Consider the following 26,384-nt stretch of genomic DNA (forward strand, 5'->3'; position numbering starts at 1 on the left):
ATCTGGGACTTGTAGCCTCTAGAACTGTGTGAAGAGAAATGTCTGTTGTTTAGATCACCCAGTCTGCAGTACTTGGTTATGGCAGCTGGAGCAGACTAATACGATAGGTACTGCCAGGCCCTCGTCAGCTTGAACTTTAATCTGGGTGTTTGGTCTCGGGGCACACTGCCCAGAGACCATTGGTTCTTGGCCTCAGTAAGCGTGTGAATTTGCGCCCTCTGCTCTAGGCGTGGAATTTCTGGGGCTCTTAGTCCTTATCAGATGCCAGGACCCTTGTGAACGGCTTTTCTGTGCGCAGGTCTGGAGTCGGGCAGGGCCCCCAGGAGTGGAGCCGGCACCCAGGGCTGGGTGAGCAGCCTCGGCTGGGAGCCCCCATAGTAGGGACCCCCCCAGGTCTTACTGTGTCTGCAGGTGTGTCAGGAGCATCAGCACTTTCCTGCAGTGCTTCCTGGAATAGGTGGGATCCCGGAAGGATGGGATCCCACTGTCTGTAAGAATCTGATAGTCCTTATCTGGTCCAGGAGCTGAGGGAAGCAGTTTGGAGGGGGCGGTGAATTGGCGGTGTCCTCTGTCTGCCTCAGTTTCTAGAGGGCTGTTTTAAGCATGTTTTAAATCTCATTTCTTTTTTACTCCCTTTCTTTTGAAAAGTATTTTTTTTCTTTTTTTAGTTTGAATCCATTCTTCTAGTGATTGAATTGTCAGCAAAATTAAAGAAAAAAATTAGGTAAACGTCTTATATCTACCAAACTTGATATATTTTTGGTGAAAATATTCGAACACTAAAAACATACCATTGAAAAAGATTCTTGCTGCATATCATTCTTGGTCCTGGCTGAGCCACTAGGCTCTTGGTGCCGCATACCCGCTGGTCCTAAATGCAGTGCCCGAGGGAGAGGAGGCCCTCCCCCCAGTGCTGCCCCCGAGAGGAGCGCAGCGGCCGGCGGCCGTCCTGCTCGGGTGTCGGCTGTGCCACACGGGTAGTCACGTCAGCTCAGGGCCGGGCCTGCCCACATCTGACTGAGCCTGTCGTCAGGAGAGTGAAGGAAGGAGTCTAAGGACCTGCCTCTTGAACGATTCAAGGGCACAGCTTTCCACCACGGCCCCGCCTCCAGGCCTCAGGAGGGGTTTCCTCTGGGGATCTTCTCAGCCTGCCTCCTTGCTGGAAGACGAGTGCTCTGGGCAAGGGCCCTTTGTAAGCCTTGAGGCCTTGTTCTGTCTTAGCAGGGCTGTCCTCCCCTGCCTTCTCCCCTTGCCCCTCACCTCTTCTCAGAGGTGGTCCACTGCTCCAGGGCAGGCTTTCTGGGGGACGGAGTGACTTGACAGGTGACTTGAGACAAGAGTGGTCTGCTCATCAGTGACAGGCTCTTCCCTTCCCGGGACCCCCAGCCTAGACAGGTGTGCTGAAGACAACACCATCCAAGCTATGGATTTGTTGTGTTGTTGTTCAGTGGCTAAGTCATGTCTGACTCTTTGCAACCCCATCGACTGCAGCACTCCAAGCCTCCCTGTCCCTCACTGTCTTCCAGAGTTTGCCCAAGTTCATGTCCATTGACTCAGTGATGCTATCCAGCTATCTGATGCTCTGCCACCCTCTTCTCCTTTTGCCTTCAATTTTTCCCAGCATGAGGGTCTTTTCCAGTTAAGTTGGCTGTACACATCAGGTGGCCAAAGTATTGCAGCTGCAGCGTCAGCCCTTCCAGTGAGTGTTTAGGATTGATTTCCATTAGGATTGACTGGTTTGATCTCCTTGCAGTCCAAGGGACTCTCAAGAGTCTTCTTCAGCACACCTTAAAAGTCCAAGAAGGACTGTCTCTTCCATGCAAGTTTGTTTCCAAACAACTCAGCTCTAGTCAGCCCTCTGCCCCATAATCAGAGAATGTGTCTTGGAGGCCAACTCAGGCCTCTTTTATTTGCCTCTGTAACAGGACTCCACCGGGGAAGGCCACAGGGACCCTGCCCTCCTCTTCCAGCAGCCTGTACGGTCTGGAAAAGCTATATTTCCTCAGCCAGCAGACAGGACTGGGGAGAACCTTGGCTTCTTTAGAATCAGGGATCTGGTTAATGTCCTCTTTGCCTCCATCTGTTATCTTTTGAAAACATTTCTGAGGGTTTTGCCTGATCCTTCTGCTCTGGCATTTGCAGGCTGCTGGCGTGCAGCGGAGAGTGGACAGACGGGGGAGCCTGGGGGACAGGCTGGGAGGACTTTACAATGAGCAGTGACGGCCCTAGTTCTTGTTGGCATTCTCACTACCACACTTCGGCTGTTTCACAGCAGGGAAAAATGCAAGGGCGGCCCTCCATCTGTCTCCACAGGGGGAAAATGCAATAGTATTCTGTGTTAATTAACATTCCCCAGAAGCAGATCCTCAGACATGGATTCAAGTGCAAGTAGATTATTTGCACTTGATCGCAGCATACCTGAACAGGGGCGTGGGGAAGAGAGACAGGGCAGGGAAGGAGGCCAGTTCCCACTGCGGGCAGCCCTGTAATCCACCTAATCTGTTAGGGAACCCTGGGAGTCCGTGGAGAGTATGGCTCAGGGCCGTCTCATCTGAGGAGGATGGAATTGGGGGATTTATGCGACTGGCCCCATCAGGTGTTGGTGCAAGCCGCTTGGCCTGTAACTGGTAAAGTGGTAAAAACTTAGGCAGTCTGACCCTCAGGGCTCCATGCTTTATCCACCACACTACTTATAGGAAATGTCCTGTCCATTCCCAGCAAACCTTCCACCCCATTTTCCCTCTCGGAAGGGTCTCCCACGGGAGAGCCTGACGTGTCCATGAGAGGTCCACGTAGGCCACTCTGTATTTGTCCTGCCTTTGGTCAGTACCATTGTGGGCAGGGCCTGAGGGTGGGTGGAGTACATAGCATCTGATTAGAAACAGTCCTTCCCACTCCCCAGGCTCCGGGGTGGTATCTGCCTAGTTGCCTTTTAGCCCCACAAGGCCCCATGTTTGCTGGTTCCCATAAGCTTTGCCCCAAGGCCCCCAAGCTCAGTGACTTGACCGGGGTTGGCTGCGGCACACACAGTCCCCTGGTCCTCCTTCCTGCCCGTGGCCCTTTCCCCACATCCCCACCCGCTGCCAAGCCTGCCTTTCCCCGCAGGGGAGGGCCAGGAAGCAGAATGCTCACCAGAGGCGCTGTGAGTACTCGGGGGCCACGCTGCCTGCTCAGCTTGGAGGTGGTCTTACTTTCCTCATTTCCTGGGAGTCTTGCTTTCTGATATTCCCTGGGTGTGTCTGTTTTGGCTTCAGCTGCTGTTGGAAGCTGTTCTTGTCTGCGATCGGCAAAACATGCATCAGCTTGTGTTACACCCATCTGCCTCCCGTCTCGCCAGACACAGCTCTTTGAGTATTAATTTATTACTCACCCACTTTCCAGTATTCTGTCATTTTGTAATAGTGATTTTATTTTATTCTTTATGGTTTCGTTTTAAACTTTAACTACGCAAAAAGTCAGACAAACTCAAAAGAGAAGCAAAAGAAGACCCCATCATCATCTTTAACTACCAATATCTGTGTTTCACCTGTCTCCATGCTTTTTTTGCTGGAGTATTTTAGAACAAACCACATACTTGTTGTTTTACATATAAATACTTATGTTCTCTTGTTTCTGGGCTACCCTGATAGCTCCATTGCACCTGCAGTGCAGGAGACCCCGGTTCAATTCCTGGGTTGGGAAGATCCGCTGGTGAAGGGATAGGCTACCCACTCCAGTATTCTTAGGCTTCCCTTGTGGCTCAGCTGGTAAAGAATCAGCCTGCAATGCTGGAGACTTGGTTCAATCCCTGGGTTGGGAAGATCCCCTGAAGAAGGGAAAGGCTACCCACTCCAGTATTCTGGCCTGGAGAGTTCCGTGGACTGTATAGTCCACAGGGTCACAAAGAATTGGACACAACTGAGTGACCTTCAGCTCACTTCTCTTGTTTATTATCTAATTTTTAATAACTTTTTATTTTGAAATAGTTTGAGACTTACAGAAAAGTTACAAAAAACAACACCTCACTCAGCTTCCCCTGATGTTAACCTCTTACACAGCCACGGTGTGATTATCAAAACTAGGGAATGAACACATCTCTGAAACTGAACCATGAACCTTACTCAAATTCTGCCAGTTGTCCTATTAATGTCCTTTTTCTGGCCCAGGAGCCCACATGGCATTTAGCTATCATGTCTCCTTACTCTCCTCCAATCTGGGACCTCCTCAGACTTCCCCTCTCTTTTATGATTTTTAACTCTTGCAGGGGTCCTGATCAGGTATTTTGTATAATATCTTTCAACTTGGGTTTTATGTTTTCTTTGTTAACTAATCTTAACAGCTAACTAATCTTAACTAATCTTAATATTAACTAAAATTAATATTAACTAAAATTAACAGACCATCTTCAGAGCCAGAACCAGAACTAGAGCCAAGTTTTCCCCATTTAGAAATATAGATTGAAGTTATGTTATTTCGGGCAGGAAGGCTCCAGAAATGAGGTACCCTCCTCAGCACATTATATTAAGGGGTACACAGTGTCAGTATTGTTATTATTGGTGATGTTAATGGTGATTATTTGGTTCAGACAATGTCTGCCAAGCTTCTCTGCTGTAAAATTTCTGTTTTTACTTTTGTAATTAATATGTATCTCATAGGGAGATGCTAAGAGACGGTGCAGATTTCCTGTTTCTCGCCATACATTCACCCACAAATTTTAGCATCCATCAGTGAATCTTGCCTGAAACAGATACTGCTATGATGTTTGCCAACTGGTGATGTTTTATTTCCATTATTGTGTCTACATTTATTAATTGGCATTCTACTATAAGATCTGTGTCTTCTCCCCTATTTATTCAATTATCTATTCATATCAATATTGACTCATGGGTATTTTATTCTGTGGGTTATATAATCCATTACTATTGCTTTTTAACTTTGTTACTCAAATTGTCCCAGATTCAGCCATTGGGAGCTCCTTCAGTTTGGATCCTTTGTCTTTTGGACATGTTCCCATCATTTTTTTTTTGAGAACTTCCTTACATTCTGGCACTATAAGGTATTCTAAGCTCATCCTGTAATTTTCCTTTCCCGGCCCTGGAAGCAGTTCTTTCTCCAAGGAGCCCTGGTTCCTTTTAGTGAAGAACGCTGTCTGGAAATCAAAGTCCGAGTGCTGACTGCTTGTCGCCTCTGTGGTGTCACCGCGCTCAGCCCCTCCCCCACTGGCCAGAGCCACGAGTCCCCCGCGTGTGGGGAGGTACGTGCGTCCCAGCTGTTCTTCCTGCCGGAGTTGCCGCCTGTCATCCAGTCATGACTCTCTTTTCAGCTCCCTGGCCCAGAGCTGAGCTGAGGCTCTCAGGATGCTCTCACCAGCCCCCGGTGAGACTCCTTGCCTTCGCTGCCTTTGCATTATCTTCTTAAACTCTTCTTGTCCTTGCCTTTAGTCCCTCAGTCCTTTTCCTCTCCCCATCCCAAGGATGAGGTAACTGTCTGTCCTCTTGGCCTCTTTCTGACTCCTGGTTTCTCCTTTTACCTCCTAGAGATGTCAAAACCCCAGCTGCAGTCATGTTTCACTGGGTACCTAGGTTTTCTCTCTCTCGAGCAGCCTCGGTAGTACAATCTATCTATCTATCTATGTATCTATTTATCTATCTATATATATACCACAGTGCTGGTAAGGATAGTGGCAGGACCATGGGACACTGGTCAGAAATTGTCAAGTATCAGCAACTTAACATGGTTCAACCTAATAGCAAAGTAGTTCTTAGCTGGTGAGGCTGGGTGGAGAATTTCTAGATGGGGACACATATATTTGGAAAAGCATATGCAGCATTATTATTTTGCATATACAGATACAGATATAAAATACTAACTTCAGAAAAAGTAGAAGTTGGACTTCCCTGGCAATCCAAAAGTTACAATTCTACATTTCCACTGCAGAGGGCACAGGTTAGATAGATTCTGCATGCTGCATGACATGGCCAAAAAGTAAAAAAAAAAATTAAAGTAGAAGTTGATGAAATCCTGTTGTCTTGGGGAGCAGATATTATAGAAGAGTCTTGTGCGTGAGAGATTCTTGGCAGAAGAGGTTGCTGCACTTTACGGATCAGTTTGAGGCATGAAAGAGGTTTTCTTTATTATTAGCGGGTACATGGCCTTGAAAAGACTGAGAAATACTGATGCTTCAGCAGATTTCTCGGCTGCAGGGTTTCTGGGCTCTTAGAGGCCCTGCCCTGGAGATGAACAGGGCTGACGGCAGGCGCAGTCAGAAGCCAGCTAAGCAGGTGCCCTCTTCTCACCCTGTGGCTGGTGTCAGGTGTCACCCATGCTGTTTCCATGAGGACTGAACAGTCCCATTCTTCGGCTGTCTGAACAGTCCTGGGCTTCAGAGGAGGTATGATACCCTTCCCAGTAGTGGGGGGAAATGGGAGCAAATGCCCGCAACCCAGCCAGGCTTCCCCGTAGGCAAAGAGTATGTGGGACAGGAAGTTTAACCCTTCAGAGGTGTTGCCTCCGTATACAGAACCCTTGTCAGTGGTGAGACTCAGACACAGTTCTCTTACTGGACCAGTGAGGGGCAAGTTTCTACCCATCTTTTCATGGAGACATAAAAACCAGCAGGCATGATTGCCAAATAGGAAATCCCTGTGCATGTGTCCCAGATGGGGCATAACAGGGGTCCTGGTGTGCAGCCTGGGACTGGCGCTCACAGGCCTCTCATCCCATTTGTGCCCATGGTAAGGTGAAGTCCTTCCCTGGCAGTACCAGGGAGGTTGGGCCCCTAATGGGGGTTTTCCTTGCAGCTTCTCACAACACAGCAGCTAGCTTTCTTTGCAGCAGTGTTTCATAACAAACAGCTCCAGAATTTCATTGACATATGATAAGAAGCATCTGTTCAGCTCAGATGTCTCTGTGTTTCCCGGGCTTGGGTGGGTTTGCCTGGTGGTTCTTAGGATTCTCGCTCACTCACACATCTGGGGGTCAGCCGAGCCACACCCGGATGGCTGCAACAACTGTGCTCCCCACATAGCTCTCTCCTCCGGGACCAGCAAGTTCGGCTGATCACATTCTTCTCACAGCAACATCCTAGGTATAAAGAGGGCAAAGACAGTCACACAAGCACCTTTCAAGTCCCTGAATATGTTGTCTGTTGATACCTCATTGGCCAAAGCAAGTTATGTGGCCAGGCACAGGGATCTGTACTTCCCCATGGAGGCAGCAGGGGAGGGAAGTGGGTGAACATTTTAGAACAAGGGTCTAGCCTACCATGGAGATTCCTGTCTCCACCTGCAATGCAGGAGACCCTAGTTCAATTCCTGGGTTGGGAAGATTCCCTGGAGAAGGGATAGGCTACCCACTCCAGTCTTCTTGGGCTTCCCTGGTGGCTCAGAGGGTAAAGAATCCGCCTGCAATACAGGAGACCTGGGTTCCACCCCGGGGGTGGGAAGATCCCCTGGAGGAGGGCATGGCAACCCACTCTGGTATTCTTGCCTGCAGAATCCCCATGGACAGAGGAGCCTGACGGGCTGTAGTCCATGGGGTCACAAAGAGTTGGACACGACTGAGTGACTAAGCACATTTAGCCTACCAGATCTTCAAGTGTGCAAAACGGTGCAAACATCCAGTGCCGCAGCGGAGGCCAGCACGGCGCCTGGCACCGGGCGGGTGCTCGGGGTGACTGGAGACACACCATGCAGACACCTTTTCCTTTTCCTTCTCTCCTCCCGCAGGCCTCTGCCGGTCCTCCGGGAGCCCGCAGGGATGGGTAAAGCCGGCCAGGCTCGAGCTGCTTCCCCGGGGCCGTCTTCTCTCTAGGGCCCCAGGCGGCGCTAGGATGCACCTGTCTGCCGTGCTCAACGCCCTGCTGGTGTCGGTGCTGGCGGCTGTGCTCTGGAAACACGTGCGGCTGCGTGAGCATGCGGCCTCCCTGGAGGAGGAGCTGGCCGTCGGGCGCCGGGCCGCCGACCCTGCCCCCGCGCTGCGGATCGACTACCCCAAGGCGCTGCAGATCCTGACCGAGGGCGGCACGCACATGGTGTGCACCGGCCGCACGCACACCGACCGCCTCTGCCGCTTCAAGTGGCTCTGCTACTCCAGCGAGGCGGAGGAGTTCATCTTCTTCCACGGCAACGCCTCTGTGATGCTGCCCAGCCTGGGCTCGCGGCGCTTCCAGCCGGCCCTGCTCGACCTGTCCACCGTGGAGGACCACAACACGCAGTACTTCAACTTCGTGGAGCTGCCGGCCGCCGCCCTGCGCTTCATGCCCAAGCCCGTGTTTGTGCCCGACGTGGCCCTCATCGCCAACCGCTTCAACCCCGACAACCTGATGCACGTCTTCCACGACGACCTGCTGCCCCTCTTCTACACCCTTCGGCAGTTCCCCGGCCTGGCCCGCGAGGCCCGGCTCTTCTTCATGGAGGGCTGGGGAGAGGGTGCCCACTTCGACCTCTACAAGCTGCTCAGCCCCAAGCAGCCCCTCCTGCGGGCGCAGCTGAAGGCCCTGGGCAGGCTGCTCTGCTTCTCCCATGCCTTTGTGGGCCTCTCCAAGGTCACCACCTGGTACCAGTATGGCTTCGTCCAGCCCCAGGGCCCGAAGGCCAACATCCTGGTCTCCGGCAACGAGATCCGACAGTTCACGCGGTTCCTGATGGAAAAGCTGAACGTGAGCCAGGCGGGGGGCCCCCTGGGTGAGGAGTACATCCTGGTGTTCAGCCGCACCCAGAACAGACTCATCCTGAATGAGGCAGAATTGCTGCTGGCCCTGGCCCAGGAGTTCCAGATGAAGACGGTGACGGTGTCCCTGGAAGACCACGCCTTTGCAGACGTGGTGCGGCTGGTCAGCAACGCCTCCATGCTGGTCAGCATGCACGGGGCCCAGCTGGTCACGGCCCTGTTCCTGCCCCGCGGGGCAGCCGTCGTGGAGCTCTTCCCCTATGCTGTCAACCCTGACCACTACACCCCTTATAAGACACTGGCCACGCTGCCCGGCATGGACCTCCAGTACATAGCCTGGCAGAACACGATGCCAGAGAACACGGTCACGCATCCCGAGCGGCCCTGGGACCAGGGGGGCATCGCCCACCTAGACAGGGCCGAGCAGGCCCGGATCCTGCAAAGCCGGGAGGTCCCCCGGCACCTCTGTTGCCGGAACCCCGAGTGGCTCTTCCGAATCTACCAGGACACCAAGGTGGACATCCCATCGCTCATCCAAACCATACGGCGCGTGGTGAAGGGCCATCCGGGGCCAAGGAAGCAGAAGTGGACAGTCAGCCTATACCCTGGCAAGGTGCGGGAGGCCCGGTGCCAGGCGTCGGTGCAGGGCGCCTCCGAGGCCCGCCTGTCCGTCTCCTGGCAGATCCCGTGGAACCTCAAGTACCTGAAGGTGAGGGAGGTGAAGTACGAGGTGTGGCTTCAGGAGCAGGGGGAGAACACCTACGTGCCTTACATGCTGGCCTTGCAGAACCACACCTTCACGGAGAACATCAAGCCCTTCACTACCTACCTGGTGTGGATCCGCTGCATCTTCAACAAGACCCTGCTGGGACCCTTTGCAGATGTGCTGGTATGCAGCACGTAGTGAGCAGCCTGGTCAGGCCTCCTAGGGTGGGGGCTCCTCTGTCTTGGAGACCCTGGGCCTGCCAGCCCCCCCGGGTGGCTTTTGGGAATTATTTATTTATTGAGCAGACCTCTGTCTCTGGGTCATCTCACTGCATCTGAGGTGATGGGGTTCTCAGAGCGCCTCTTTGCATAAGTGCGATGGGGCCTCCCCACCCTCTTCTCCCATCCTGAACATCCATACCCTGGAGAAGGCCTGAGTGGGGAGGAGAAAGAGGAGAGTAAGGATCCCAAAGAACCTCTTTGGCTGAGTGATCATCCTGTTCCCCATGAGGTCTTTCTGGTTTGTGTCGGGTTTCTGGAAACTGCTGCTAAGTCTGTGGCTGTTTGGGTGCGTGTGGATGTACATCAGCTTCCATCGTCATGAAACTCATCTGTAGCCCCACCAAGGGTATGTTTGGAACATTCATTAAACGATTATAAATATCTTGGTCAAGTGTTTTAATGGTCGGTGGGAAGAGGGTCCAGCAGCCAGTACGCTGATGCCCTCTCATCCTGACTGTCAGCCGAGGAGCCGTGGCAGAGGGGTGGCGTCGAGGCCTGGGAAGCCAGGCCGGCTGGCTGCCTACCATCCTGATGCGGAACGGGTGCCCCACTTCCGTCTGTGGGGGATGAAAGTCTGGAAGCAGGTGAGGAGGAGGCTGTGAGGAGGAGAAGCAGCGTCTGCCCGGGTCTGGTTAGTTCACTAGACATCCAGACACAGCAGACCGTGGGAGACACACCCGGGTGGGAGTCACCTAGGGGGACGTAGCACAGGTCGGCATGGCTGCGCCGCGTGACTTCTTCCAGAGGAGGAGTCCGCACACCGGCTCAGGGGCCGTTCTCGTCCCCAAGTGACTGCTCGGGGGCGAGGAGGTGACACCCCCATCGGTAGTTGTGGGGGCTGCTTTGGCCTAGGAGCCCCACAGGAGCTGTTATCTTTTTTATATACATGTGTTTTCTGGAGGGATGTATTTCTCATATTTTTTTATTTGGCTGCGTTGGGTCTTAGTTGTGGCACGTGAGATCTAGTTCCCCGACCAGAGGTCGAACCCAGGCCCCCTGCTTTGGGAGGTGGAGTCTTAGTCACTGGGCCACCTAGGAAGTGCCCGTTATCTTCTCAACAGCCAACAGGCAAGTTCCCAGGCTCCCTCAAGGAACCTGCCCAGTCACAGGAGCCATCGCAATCAGGGAGGCCTCAGCTGCGGTGTCCTAACAGTTTATTAGTTCACCTAGGGTCCTTCCAGTCCAGATCAGAGGTCGTTTTTAACCTTCCACAGTTTTGCTGAATATCCCTGCTGACATTGAGCCTTTAACTAGCTTTCATGGGAAGAGAGCTGGAAAATTAACTCCAGATCAAATTTGTCCTTAGGAAAGGAGAAAGAGTCTTAGCCTTTTCTTCGCAGGGAGACAGCGGTGCAGACCTGACTCCTGTGGAGGAGAGAAGGAAAAGGGGCCTTGGGCAGTAGCTTGGCTGTAAGAGTTGTGCCAGGCTCGCCAGGAGCCCCTGGCAGGAGGCAAAGCTGTGGGTCAGGTGAGTATGCTGGTCACTGACTGAAGAGTTCTTTGTCTGTAGGGTGAGGATCATAGGCTGGGGTGGTTTGTAAGGCATTCAGGAAATCATCTGTGTAAACCTTTAGCATCACCCTGGATGTCTGATACATTATTACAGGTTCAGAATCCCATTCCCAAACCCTGGAGAGCAGATGTGATTCCAAATCTGAATTAAAAAAAAACAACACCACATTAATTTATTTGGGTCTGTGCTGGGTCTTAGGTGTGGCATGTGGGATCTTTAGTTGTGCCATCTGGCAAGCAAACTCTTAGTTGTGGTATATGGAATCTAGTTCCCGACCGGGGATAGAACCTGGATCCCCTGCATGGGGAGTGTGGAATCTATGCCACTGGACCATTAGGGAAGTCTCTCCAAATTCTGAATTCCAGTAACCAAAAACACTGGCATGTCTGCACTGAAATGGATATATATTCACGCTGAGTGGGACATGAGTTTTGGCACCAAAAATGAAAAGGCTTTTGGTTTTCAGAGCTTGGGGGTTGTTGGGATTCTATCTGGAAGGTTGTTGAGTCATCCTCCTCTCCTGCTTGCAAACACCATCATTTTCCTTGGACTAGCCTGTGGGAGTGGCGTGCTGAGGAATGGTATCAGGTCTGCGGTTCCGTCAGTGATGGTATCTACAGAGCCCCTCAGCCAGCTTCTTCCTTAAGGCTGGTTCACCCACAGCTAAGCAGACCTCCACAATCCCCGTACTGCAGACCCATCTCAGCTCCTGGCCTGGCAGCCTCTCTTAAGACCGATGGGAACATGCGGATTCACCATCCCCTGCTGGTTCTCATTCCAGAGGTGAAGGCTGCGGAGGCCTGGGGCAAGTAGCCCTAGCAAGCACTGAGGCTGAACGTGTTTTCTGAAAAGGATAAAAAGTAGATGAAGTTTCAGGCTTTGTAGAGAAGACCCAGTTCACACACTGAGCAGACTAACAAGCAAAGAGCAGCAGGCAAGAAGCCAAGCGCTTGTGACTGTGCTTGGCCAGAGTCAGTTTGCTGCTCACACTCCAGAACTGGCCCTGTCTCGTCATCAGCTCTGAACCCAAAGGAACTAGAGGAAGAGGAGCTGTCAGAGTGGCAGGGAGGGCAGTGGGAGTGCCTTTGACTGATGGTCCTGGATTTAAGACTTGATAACACAGTTCCCATCTGGGCTTCAGTTCTGGCCCTTCCACTTAGCAGCTGGGTGACCTTGGGCAAGTCGCCTAACCTCTCTGTGCCTCATGTGTGGAATGGAGAGTCATCACACTTATCATTGATGCTGGTGAAGTCAAATGCTTTGATCCACGTAAATATGATCACAATACTTCGCACGTAGTCATCTCTCAATAAATGTCCATGGATATCGTGTGTGTGTGTGTGTGTTAGTTGCTCATGTCCACCTCTTTGCAACCCCATAGACTGTAGCTTGTCAGACTGCTCTGTCCATGGGATTTTAGGAGAATACTGGAGTGGGTTGCCATTCCCTTCTCCAGGAGATCTTCCCAACTCAGGGGTGGAATCTGGTCCTGCCACATTGCAGGCAGATTTTTTACCATCTGAGCCACCAGGGAAGCCCTGGTTATCATAGCTGGTACTTAGAAGCATTTGTCAGGCACTAACCATTACGTGGCCAAGCCCAGATCTGAACCCCAAACTGCTGCTTTCAAGTTCAGTCCTTTGGAAAAAAAAAAAAATTGAAAAAATTTAAGGATATATAAGAAAAAAAATAAAGATTTTCAGAGGCAGAAGGTCCAGCACACAAAGAGGACTGTACCCCCAAACTGAAGCTGTTCTCAGCTGAGGGTAGCCGAGGTAGGGCTGGGGCTCCACTGAGTTCTGTGGACTTGGGCAGAACTGGGCTTGGAGCCCCCCACACAAACCCCCCGCCCCCCCCCCACACACACACACACCCCAGGGTAAAAGAGGCCAGTGTTGAAGGGAGGGCTGAGGCAGTGTCTCCACTGGGTGCGCTAGGAGGGAGAACTGGACCCTGACCTGTGCTGGACGTGTGCTGGGCAGGCTGGGAGGGGCCACACAGTACCTGCCATGTGTCCCCCTATCTGTGCTGAATGGACCTGTCCACGTGAGGACTCAAAAGTGCTTGCTGGAAACTTGGGGCCCTGGTCATGGAGAGAAAGACTCTGGCTTGGTGTCCATAGAAGCTCTTCATACACAGACACCAGCCAGCCCACCCACCTACCCACTGAGCAGATTTCCCCTCTTTTCCGAGGCAGCCACCCAGACCTGTTTTAATATAAGGGAAGGCTGCTCTGGGGCCTAGCTTAGTTACCTCTCGCAGAGCACTGGCCAGCTGCCTTCACCTAGATCACCCTCAAACTTTGTTGAGGCCTCATAGGCAAGCAGTGTGAAAATAAGACCACCCAAATGAGATCACCCAAATAGAGGCTGTTTATTCATAGCCTGCTCTAGCAAGGAACTTGGTAGCATTATTTGCTTTCAGCAGAGACTCCTAGGCAGACTGAGGAGTGGGAAAGCTTTCTAGTGGGAAAAAGAGCAGGCTTCAGGGATGCCCTGTTGGAGGCTGTGGGCTGGGGGGCTTGGAGGTGGGCTAACTAGAAGAGGGGTATCCCATGTGATTGATTAGGGGAGCGTGTTTGATTTTCTCTAGTTGGTCCAGTTGAAAATGGGGACAAAAAATAGTGAAGCTGGCAGCTATGGTCAAGTCCTGGCCGTTCTGGGCTGATTGCCACAGGTGTTGTCATTTGAGTTCCTGAGCTGATGGCGGCCGAGGTTGCGGATTAGAGTTCTTTTGTTGTAGATGGCTGGCCATTGTCTGTCTGTATTAATATATTCAGTCTCTCAGTAGTGAGACAGTATTAGTTCTCTTTCTTTCCTTCCTTCCTTCTTTCCTTATTTGGCTGCACCGTGTTTTGTTTGAGGCATGCAGGATCTTTTAGTTGCAGCTTGTGAACTTAGTTGCAGCATGTGGGACCTAGTTCCTTGACCAGGAATTGAACCCAGGCACCCTGCATTGGGAGTGTAGAGTCTTACCCACTGGACCACCAGGAAGTCCCTTTAGCTCTCTTCCTTGAAAAGGGCAGGTTGAGTCACAAAGGCAGAATGAGTCTTATCCCCACATGGGAGCCCTTACTCTGCCCTGACAATGAAATGTTCTCTGTATTCCTCTGTCCATAACATTTTCTAGAGTGACAGTTGTCTCACTCTGATCTCTGACTGAGTGTAGGTCCATCAGGCAGGAGGGAGTGAAGGGACACTTCAGGCAGAAGGCAGAACAGGAGCTGTTAAAGTGGGAAATGGTTGAGTCCAGGAAGGGCACCATCATTTGATAGGGTATCTAAGGAGCCTCTTGATGAAAATGAAACAGGAGAGTGAAAAAGTTGGCTTAAAGCTCAACATTCAGAAAGCTAAGATCATGGCATCCAGTCCCATCACTTCATGGCAGATAGATGGGGAAACAGTGGAAACAGTGGCTGACTTTATTTTTCTGGGCTCCAAAATCACTGCAGATGGTGATTGCAGCCATGAAATTAAAAGACACTTACTCCTTGGAAGGAAAGTTATGACCAACCTAGACAGCATATTAAAAAGCAGAGACGTTACTTTGCCAACAAAGGTCCATCTAGTCAAGGCTATGGTTTTTCCAGTGGTCATGTATGGATGTGAGAGTGGGGCTATAAAGAAAGCTGAGCGCTGAAGAATTGATGCTTTTGAACTGTGGTGTTGGAGAAGACTCTTGAGAGTCCCTTGGACTGCAAGGAGATCCAACCAGTCCATCCTAAAGGAGATCAGTCCTGGGTGTTCACTGGAAGGACTGATGTTGAAGCTGAAACTCCAGTACTTTGGCCACCTGATGTGAAGAGCTGACTCATTAGAAAAGACCCTGATGCTGGGAAAGATTGAGGGCAGGAGGAGAAGGGGACGACAGAGGATGAGATGGTTGGATGGCATCACTGACTCAATGGGCATGGGTTTGGGTGGACTCCGGGAGTTGGTGATGGACAGGGAGGCCTGGCGTGCTGCGGTTCATGGGGTCACAAAGAGTCGGACATGACTGAGCGACTGAACTGAACTGAACCTTGGAAAGAACAGAGAAAAAGGAGAAAATTCAAGAAGTCAAAGGAAGACAAAGATGTTAGTGATCTTAAGAAAAATATTTGAACCATCTGAAGCCACACTCCCTTGTAAAGGTGTAAATCTTGCCCAGGATGCTTCTGCATTCTCATGCCTGCTGAACATGGCAGGCATGAAAGTTGATTATGGGCCCCCAAAAGCCTCTCTCCCACAGTAGGTTGGAAGCACCTGAAAACGGTCATAAAAGATCTAGAGAAAGGCAAAGTCCCAGATGGTTTTATGGGAGAGTGCTCTCAGACCTTTGAGAAGTACGTGATTCCTGTGTAGATTGTTCCAGAACATTAAAAAGATAGGGAAAAAATTTATTTAATTATTTTGGCTGTGTTGGATCTTTCATTGCTGTGTGGACTTTCTCTAGTTGAGTGCGCGGGCTTCTCACTGCGGTGACTTCTCTTGTTGTGGAGCACAGGCTCTAGGCCGCAGGGGTTTCAGTCGTTGTGGCTCCCAGACTCTGGAGCACAGGCTCAATAGGTGTGCACGGGCTTAGCTGCTCCTTGACATGTGAGATCTTCCAGGATCAGGGATGCAACTCATGTCTCCTGCATTGGCAGGTGGACTCTTTACCACTGAGCCACCAGGGAAGCCCAAAAAGATGAAAGAAATTTATTTCATGATGCCTGCTTAACTTTGATAACAAGACAGCCATGAAACTCACACAAAAAAGAAACCTTAGATCATATATAAATATATATACAAAGATTCTAAACAAAATATTAGCAAATTAAATCCTGTCATTTCCTAATATACTTCAGCCACATAGACTTATTCTCAAATGTAAAGCTGATTCAGCTTTAGAAAAGAAATGAGAAAAACTATGTTCTATAGACCTTAAAAAGGCATTTAATAAAATTCAAGCCCCTCTCCTGATTTTTGAAAAATTCCGTAGGCTAAAAATAAAAAGAAACCTACTTAATTAATGAAAGACATATTTCAGAAACTATTTCTTTAACCCTGACAATAGTCAATGGTGAAACTCCAAAGATGTTCTCATTAAAGCTAGGAACAAGATGGAGATGCGTGCTGTTGTTTCTCTTATTCAGCTCTTCTCTAGAGATCCTGAGCAAACTAGTAAGATGACAAAAATAATTGAAGATAATATGACATGCACACGTATACATATTTGAGGAATAAAAGAATAAAACTGTTATTATTTGGAGATGTTATTTTCTACTTAAAAACTCCAATATATGCATCTAGAAATGTATCTAGAAAATAGGAAAAATAACTCATTCTCAGTAGCCTTAAAAATGACAGATTATCTTTAAAATGAACTTGTTTGTTGAAGAAAACTTTCAAATGTTACTGAAAGCTATAAAACAAGTGTATTGATAAACCATATCCCTGAATGAGAGCACACAATACTGCAAATGAGTCAAAGTCATAAATAGTCTATAAACTCATTACAGTCCCAGTCAAAACACCGGTGGACTTTTGGGGACTGTTGGTGGGGGGTGTCATGCTGTATAGATTGACACTATTATTTTAAAGGAAAATGCACAAGAATAGCGAAGAAGGGAATTAAAGTAGAATAAAAAGATGAGGGTATTTTACTCTACCAAATAGCAAAATAAAATCAGTGGGAGAGAAGAGAGTTTGCAAACAAACCTCTGTACATGTGGGAATTTAGTATATTGTAAGAGTATGCTTTCAGATCAGGTAAGAAAGAGTAGGGGCTAATAAAACTTGAGGGGGGAGAATAAAACTTAAGTTAGATCCTTCACCTCACCCCATTCTTAAATATAAACTTTATATGGATTTAGAGTAAATGTAAGTGAAACGCTGTATAAATACTAGAAGAAAACAGATTATTTTAATAATCTTGCAATAGCTGTTTTAAGAAGGCATGCAACTCAGAAGATTTAAAGGGAAAGAGGAACAGATTTGACTACATGGAAATTAAAATTCACCACTTGGCAAGAAATTCCATAAACAAAGTCAAGAGACAAATGACAGGCTGGAAGAAAATATTTACAACAGAACTAACAACAGAAGATTGATTACACTAATTAGATTCAAAGATCTTTAACAAATTAACAAGAAAGGAACAGACATCTCAAAAGAAAAAGCCCATTCACAGAAAGTAAAATAGAAATGAATAGTAAAATAATTGGAAAGATAACTTCATTAGGTACTAAGTGAAATGCAGTTTTAAAAAATAGACTTCCCTAAACCTTCCTACACTGTTGGTGGGAATATAAGTTGGTGCAGCCACTGTGGAAAACAGCATGGAGATGCCTCAAAAAGCTAGAAATAGAATTGTCATATGATTCAGCACCTTATCTGCCTCCTGTGAAACCTGTATGCAGGTCAAGAAGCAACAGTTTGATCCGGACATGGAACAATGGACTGGTTCCAAATTGGGAAAGGAGTACATCAAGGCTGGATATTGTCACCCTGCTTATTCAACTTATATGCAGAATACATCATGTGAAATGCCAGGCTGGATGAAGCACAAGCTGGAATCAAGATTGCTGGGAGAAATATCAATAACCTCAGATATGCAGATGACACCACCATTATGGCAGAAAGTGAAGAGGAACTAAAGAACTTTTGATGAAGGTGAAAGAGACGAGTGAAAAAGCTGGCTTAAAACTCAACATTCAAAAAATGAAGATCATGGCATCTTGTCCCATCACTTCATGGCAAATAGATGGGGAAAACCATGGAAATAGTGACAGACTATTTTCTTGGGCTCCAGAATCACTGCAGGTGGTGACTGCAGCCATGAAATTAAAAGTTGTTTGCTCCTTGGAAGAAAAGCTATGACCAACCTGACAGCATATTAAAAAGCAGAGACATTACTTTGCCGACAAAGGTCCGTCTAGTCAAGGCTGTGGTTTTTCCAGTAGTCAGGTATGGATGTGAGAGCTGGACCATAAAGAAGGCTGAGTGCTGAAGAATTGATGCTTTTGAACTGTGGTGTTGGAGAAGACTCTTGAGAGTCCCTTGGACTGCAAGGAGATCCAACCAGTCCATCCTAAAGGAAGTCAGTCCTGAATATTCATTGGAAGGACTGATGCTGAAGCTCCAGTACTTTGGCCATCTGATGTGAAGAGCTGACTCATTAGAAAAGACCCTGATGCTGGAAAAGATTGAAGGCGAGAGAAGGGGACGACAGAGGACAGGATGGTTGAATGGCATCACCAACTCAATGGACATGAGTTTGGGCAAGCTCTGGGAGATGGTGAAGGACAGGGAAGGCTGGCGTGCTGCAATCCATGAGGTTGCAAAGAGTCAGATACGGCTGAGTGACTGAAACCTACCATCCAGCAGTCCCATTCCTGGGCGTATATCCAGAGAAGAGGGAGTGAGTGAGGTTGCTCAGTTGTGTCCAACTGTTTGCAACCCCATGGACTGTAGCCTACCAGGCTCCTCCATCCATGGGATTTTCCAGGCAAGAATACTGGAGGGGGTTGCCATTTCCTTCTCCAAGAGATCTTCCCTGACCCCAGGGATTGAACCCGGGTCTCCCGCATTGTAGGCAGACACTTTACCGTCTGAGCCACCTGGGAAGTCATAACTATAATTCAAAAAGATACATGGACCCCTATGTTCATAGCATCACTATTCACAATAGCCAAGACATGGACACCTAAAAGTCCATCAACAGATGAATGGGTAAAGATGTGGTACATGTATAATGGAATACTATTCAGCCATGAAACAGAATGAAAATAATGCCCTTTGTAGCAACATGGATGGGCCCAGAGATTATCATGCTAAGTGAAGAAAGCTAAAAAAGAGAAAAATAAATACTATATGATATCATTTACAAGTAGAATCTAACATATAATGAACTTATTTATGAAACAAAAACAGACTTACAGACAGACATAGAGGACAGAATTGTAGTTGCCAGAGTGGTGGAGGGGTTGGAGAGGAATGGAGTGGGAGTTTGGGACGAGCAGATGCAAACTATTATATAGGAACGGATAAACAGCAAGGTCCCACTGTATAGCACAGGGAACTATATTCACTATCCTGTGATAAACCATAATGGAAAAGTATATGAAAAAGAATATATACATAACTGAATCACTTTGTTGTACAGTGGGAATTAATATAACATTGCAGATCAACTCTACTTCAATAAAATTAATAAAAAAATAGATCCAGAGGTGATTCAGATGTTAAGTTATCAAACATGGTCTTTAAAATTCCTGTGAATCCTATATTTAAGAAAATAGATGACAAAATGAATTTTATCAATTAAATGTATTTTTAAAAGAGTCAAATGGAGATTCTAGTACTAAAAAACATAATAAAGGAAAGTAAGAGCTCAATGGGTAAGTTTAATAGCATATTAGAGACATCCGAAAAGAGAAATAATAAATATAAGTTAGTAGAGAAGACCCAGAAGAAATATGATGAAAGGAAATCGAAGAAAAATACAGAAAGAATTTAAGAGACATATGGGATTTAGCAAAAGGTTTAACACACACACACACACACACACACACACACACACACACACACACATATATATATATATATAATTGGAAATTTGGAAGAAAAGACATAATGGCACAGAAGCAATATTTGGAGAGAAAGCAACCAAGTATTTTCCAAAACTGATTAAAGATATCAACTCAGATAAAAAACATCAAGAAGCTCTATGAAATCCAAGTAAGGCAACCTGAAACAAAACCATGCATAGATAAATCATAGTAAAACTGCCATAAAGTAGAAATAATGACAAAATCTTGAAGGCTGACAAAGGGAAAAAAAAACCACATTCCCTTTAAAGAAGTAATATTAGGAATGACAGCTGACATCTCAAAATAATTAATGGAAATAAAAAAGTCATCTTTAAACATTTAAAAATAAAAAAATTTTTAATGAAATTTAAAAATTTGAGTTAAATGTTAATTTAAAATTGCACATATGTGTGTGTGTGTGTATATATATATGTGTGTGTATATATATATATATATATATATATATATATATATATATGGGCTTCCCTTGTGCCTCTGATGGTAAAGAATCTGCCTGCAATGCAGGAGACCTGGGTTTGATCCCTGGGCAGGATATATAAAATAAACATTAACTATAAATTGGCGCTTGCCAGGGGCATTTGCCCTCTGCCTCTGCGGTTGCTGCAGCTGTTGACCTTCAGCACACCCTGAAGGGGGTTCAGGGTGGACAGTGAGGCACTTTGTACTCCAGGGAAGCTAGTGGGACAGGTCTTCAGATAGTGAGGTATTTTTTCAGGCACTGATTTCATGACCCCAATCCTTGCATCTCTTCATATCTAGAAAAGCACTAAATCCCTTCATGATGACAGCTTCTCGTGACTAGCAGAAAACCTTCTGTAAAATACGTGCTTGATTGCATTGAACTCCCCCTTCACCAAAATCATATATATTGACCCTCCCCTACTACCTCTTTGGAGCAGTTTCTCAAAGCTGTCTGAGGTGCTTTCTCCCAGGCTGCAGTCCTCATGTTGCCCCCCATAAAAACTTAACTCACACCTCTCACATGGTGCATCTTTCAGTCGACATATATGTATATATGAATGTACTGTCAGTTAACATTCAGAAAACTAAGATCATGGCATCTGGTCCCATCACTTCATGGCAAATAGATGGGGAGACAGTGGAAACAGTGTCAGACTATTTTTTTTTGGCTCCAAAATCACTGCAGGTGGTGATTGCAGCCATGAAATTAAAAGACGCTTACTCCTTGAAAGGGAAGTTATGATCAACCTAGATAGCATATTAAAAAGCAGAGACATTACTTTGCCAACAAAGGTCTGTCTGGTCAAGGCTATGGTTTTTCCAGTAGTCATGTATGGATGTGAGAGTTGGACTGTGAAGAAAGCTGAGCGCTGAAAAATTGATGTTTTTGAATTGTGGTGTTGGAGAAGACTCTTGAGAGTCCCTTGGCCTGCAAGGAGATCCAACCAGTCCATCCTAAAGTCCGTCTCCTAAAGGAGATCAGTCCTGGGTGTTCACTGGAAGGACTGATGCTGAAGCTGAAACTCCAGTACTTTGGCCACTTCATGAGAAGAGTTGACTCATTGGAAAAGACCCTGATGCTGGGAGGGATTGAGGGCAGGAGGAGACAGGGACGACAGAGGATGAGATGGTTGGATGGCATCACTGACTCAATGGACATGGGTTTGAGTAAACTCCGGGAGTTGGTGATGGACAGGGAGGTCTGGCGTGCTGCAATTCATGGGATCGCAAAGAGTCGGACACGACTGAGTGACTGAACTGAACTGTACTATATTATCCTTTAAAAGACAAAGATGATCAGATTGGATTAAGGAAAATAAAATTTCATTATATGCTGTTTATAAGAAAGTAAAAAGAGGGAAAAAGATATACCATTGCGAAAAGTTATACCACTTTCTTTTTTATATTCTCCAAGGTCTTACATTTACCTTATAGTGCATCTTGCTTTAGTTATGGAAATCAGTGTTTTTAAAAAAATTTATGGATTCCATAATAATTAAAAACTGGAAAAGCTCTCTCATCTAATCAAAGTTTCTACATGTACTGAAGCTTGAAAACATGCAGAAATTGTCCATTGTTTTTCTGGGGGGGGGGTGTGGGGGGGATCATCGTAGACAGACCCTGAGGATGGGGGGCTGGGCAGGCAATAATGACTTGGACACAGGCCCCCTGGGAATGCAACTTGCTTCTGTTGAGGACCTTTGGAGTTCTGCTGCTGATGACCCCTGGGGCACAGTCTTCTTTCCACAAAACTTATACTAATCAGGAAGTACCAGATGGGAAATAAAAGGCTTTTTGAAAAACCTTTTGTATTTCCTTTATTGAAGCAGTAATGATGTCTTCATTGTGGGCAAAAGTAAAAGCCAGTATAAGCTAAAACAATTTAAAATTACCCTTAGTTTCACCATCTGAAGAGCACCACCATTGGTCTTTTGCTGTATCATCTTCCTGACTGTTTTCCCTGTGTGGGTACATCAGTATGCAAAGTGAGGTCGTACTGTGCACCTTGTTTTGGAACTTGATTTTTTGTTGCTTACTAAAGGTCATGACTGTCCTGGTAATAAGAAGTGATTTCAGGAAATGACAGCAGTTTTCGCCAGAATCACAAATAGGTTGAAGTGAGATTGCTGATTCATCTGCCTTGGCCAAAGCCACTTTCCTTTAAGTGCCTTTGAGATGAACGCTGACACTTTTAAATGGTAATTTTCTATTTTTAATAAGCCCATGATTTTCTTTGTTGCCATGGGTGCATGTTTTTACTTTGTTAAAGATTAATATATTTTATTCCATCAGGGTTAGTCTAATTATACCATTAATGTGAGCTAATTGCTCATTCTTTCAGATCATAGGGAAATTATATTATGGATGTTAAAGAGACTTTAGCCATGCTTTTAGTTCTGTTCCTTTATTTTATGGGTCATAAAATTGTGGTCCATGATAGACAGAACTGGACTTGGGTCATAAAGCTTTGGCAAATGACACATTAAGACCCCAGAAATGGATTGCACATTTTCTCAGTGCTTTTTTCTCCTGAGAATAGTGTAACCAGGAAGGTATGGGAATGTCATAACACTGTGACAAGATAGGAATGTGACCACCCCGTTAAAGGCCATTGCAAACCTCCTTCCCATTGTGGGGGTCTGTGCAGCCACAGGAGCGACTCCAGTCATGCGGGCTGATAACAGAATAGTTTCCCTGAGCTGGGCTGGGGTCCAGTGAGGTCAGGGCTAACGGAAGAGAAAGAAGAGTGAGTATGAACCAAGTCCAGGAGGGTGTGCTGAGGATTAAACTGGGGAAGTCACATTACAGTCAGATCCAGGGAGAAGCCACGGATCAGGAGCAGGTAAGCACAAAAACGAGTGGGACGTGAGGGGCAAGGTGAGGCCAGAGGGGAAAGGTCCTGGACAGTGGAAGTGTCTTTCTGAGTGTGGTTCTCAATGAATTGTCCTCATGCAGCAGCATTAGCAGCGCTGGGAACTTGGGCCCCGTTCCAGAGCTACTGAATCAGAGGCTCTGCTAAACATTCATCTTTTTTTTTTTTTTTCAAACAAATCTGTTGGGTGATTCTGATGCACATTTAAGTTTGAGAACCACTGGTCCAACGTTTTAAAATACCTGTACTTGGATCCTATCCTCAGACATTCTGATTTGACCTCTCTGGGCTGGGATCACTGATATCATTTCCCGCTCCCAAGGTTTCCAGATGTTTCCAATGTGCTGCCAGGGATGAGACCCTCGTTATGTGGGCAAATGAAACAGGGCTGGACGGGCCCTTGCTAGGTTTCCACTCTGGTTTCTCTGGCGTTTCTTTCAGCTGGTATCACCAGGGACAGATGGTTGATGAAGAAAGAAATGGCTTGTCCAGAGGCTTTTTCCTGAGGTTCATGGCCTTTCCTATGCCTTCTTTCCTTTAGCCTGCTCCCTGAAGAGCAGCACAGGCCTGTTAAAGGAGATGATTTTTTTTTTTAATAACCGAGAAAGTAGTGCAGCAGTTACAAGGTAACTTACTGTCCTCCTGTCTTTTCGTCAATTTCCTCCTGACTCCCTATCTCCCACTTCCTTCCAGGCAGATTGATTTTCCTCTGACTTAAGTGTTTGGGACTTTGTGAAGCACTGGGAGAGGGAAGGAGCTGTGCGGGGTTGGGGCAACTTCCTAGAAGACAAACCCAACTCTGACTGCACGAAGGCGGGGTGCAATCGATATGAAATCAATTATGCAAATTATGAGTGGTAAGTTACCATGTGATCTGGTCTGCAGCAACATAAAAATCACACGAGATCCAATCAAGGTAGAAAATCTACGCTGAAGAAAACCTGGACGTCTTTTGCTATGTCTCAGCGTCAAGAAGGATGAGTCACGCCGGCTCCCGCCAGCTGGTGCTTTGCCTCCTCTTCAGGATTGTTTGCGCTCCTCGATGTGCACACAGCATTTACGGATCAGGGCACACAAATATCTTGCTCTCCTTCAGCATTTCGACTTTCCGTAGTGACTGCTTGCAGTCTGTGTTTCTTAATTATTTGAAAATTCTGTGAAAACAGAAGTCCATCCCCCCGCCCACCCGCCAGCAATCTCAGGGGATCCGCATCTTCAGCAGCATCTGTATGGATCTCTCTCGTTTTCTCTATTTTTTGATCTCCCCAGATATCTTGCACTCTTCTTGTCTTCACTCCATGTAGCTCCGGATCTCTGGAGAGATTCAGGAGGAGGTTCCAGTGTTGCAGGGTGAGGAGAAGGAATGGGACCCCAGGAAGCAGGTATTCAGAACAAAGGACAGCAGCCCACAGCGTCAGCTCCACAGCCTTCTTCCCCTCAATCTGCTCACACTAAGCACCCCGACCTTGCATCTCCCCCCTTTTCTTCCTAGTGCTTCTTGCTTCCACACCAGGCCTAGGCTATATCCTCTCTCACTTCTGGGGATCCATGGAAAGAAACTCCCTTTTCTCTCTGAACCGCAGAGGACAGTTTCAACTGCCTTACTAACAACTACACCCCATGAACTCCTATCTCCTAAGCTCCATCCCAGAGACATTTTGAACTTGTCTGCTTGCTTGTGGCCTTCATTACTGTCCCGGGGGCCAGTGACTCCAGCCCACCCTCTGTCATCCAGTCCTTCTTAGCTTCTCAGTCTCTTTTTCCGAGTTTTCAGTAATACTCAACCAATATTTATTGACTGTTTTCTATTTGCCAGGCCCTGTCCCTGCTTCAGGGCGTTCAGTGCAGCGGTGAGCTGGACAGACACGGTCCCTGCCGTGGTGGGGGTCACTGTCTACTGGGGTCTGTTGACAGCCACTTGAATAAGCAAATACAACAGAGGGTGTGGTGGGCACCATGATGGCCCTCACCCAGCCCCGGAGCTCAGGGACGGGCTCAGACGACTCCTTTAGGAAGTGATATTTAAGCTGAGCGTTGAAGAATGAGTAGGAATTGGACTGATGAAGGCAGCTGGGGGATGGTGTTGTATCAGGCAGAAGGAACAGAATGTAGAAACCTGCCAACGAGTCAGAGCAAAGAGGTTGTTAGGAAATGGGAAAACTTGTTAAGGCTGGACCTAAGGATAAAAGTTGGGGGTAATGGAGCTTGAGAAGTAGACAGGGGCTCTCATATCACCTGCTGTATTCATTATCTGTATATCAAGTTACCCCTAAATTTAACAGCTCCAAACAACAACCATTCATTGTCTCACTGTTTCGGTGGGTCAGGAATCTGGATACAGCTTAGCTGGCTGCTTCTGACTCAGGATGTCTTACAAGACTGTAATCAAGGTGTTGGATCAGTGTCTACTGTTTCCTCTGAAGGCTTGATGGGGGGTAAGGCTTGATGGGGTAGGGCTTGCTGGGGGGTAGAGCTTGAGGGATGGGGAGATGAGAGTGGAAAAGGAGGCAGGGGTCTTGAAAACCAAATCAAGAATTTTGACTTTATCCCTTTGACAGAGCTTCCCAAACTAATGTGCTTTGAGACTGACCTGGGGATTGTGGGAGAGTGCAGATTCAGCATCACTGCCTCTGCGGCAGATCCCAGACACTTTTCTAATAACCGCCCTGGTGACGCTGATGCTGCTGGCCTCAGGACCACGCCGAGTCACCGTCTTGAATCCCTGCTGTCCCAGGTGGTAGCGCCAGCCACATGTGGCTGCCGAGCACTTTCAAGGTGGCAAGACTTCAGATTCTCTTTCATTTTAGTTCATTTAAACTTAAGATTTATGGAGAAGGAAATGGCGACCCACTCCAGTATTCTTGCCTGGTAAAGTCCATGGACCAAGGAGCCTGGCAGGCTGCAGTCCACAGTGTTCCATGATTGAGCATGCACGCATGCATGAGGACGGTGGAGGGAGATGGGTTGGTAGCAATAAACTGGTAGAACTAAAAAAAAAAAAAGCTTAAGATTTAAAACACACTCAGTTTGTTGTTTAAAAAATTATTGTATTGGAGTATAGTTGGTTTACTATGTTGTGTTAATTTCTGCTGTAAGCAAAGTGCTTCACTTATACACGTAGATACATTCTTTTTCATACTCTTGTCCGTCATGGTTTATCACAGGATTCTGAATATAGTTGCCTGTGCTACTCAGCAGGACCTTGCTGTCCAGTCTAGATATTGTGTTGGCCAAAATGTTGGTTTGCAGGGTTTTCCAGATCATCTTATGGAAAGTCTCCAATGAACTTTTGGGCCAACCTGATATAGCAGTTTGCATCTGAGAAT

General features: G+C 47.4%; 1 protein-coding gene across 3 annotated transcripts in view; it reads left to right on the forward strand.

Annotated features, from left to right (window-relative positions):
* Positions 1-26,384, forward strand: part of POMGNT2 (protein O-linked mannose N-acetylglucosaminyltransferase 2 (beta 1,4-)) — a 75,943-nt gene that overhangs the window by 22,666 nt on the left and 26,893 nt on the right. Inside the window, exon 2 of one of the 3 annotated variants that reach the window (XM_043885890.1) lies at positions 7,707-10,017. The exons of the other annotated variants lie outside the window; for them this stretch is intronic. Within the exon in view, the coding sequence (XP_043741825.1) occupies positions 7,707-9,553 (1,847 nt within the window). The 3' untranslated portion in view covers positions 9,554-10,017. Of the gene's footprint in view, positions 1-7,706; positions 10,018-26,384 lie in introns of those variants that run through there. 3 annotated transcript variants of the gene reach the window in all.

The sequence above is a fragment of the Cervus elaphus genome, chromosome 24 (assembly GCF_910594005.1).
Source record: "Cervus elaphus chromosome 24, mCerEla1.1, whole genome shotgun sequence".
NCBI lineage: Eukaryota > Metazoa > Chordata > Mammalia > Artiodactyla > Cervidae > Cervus > Cervus elaphus.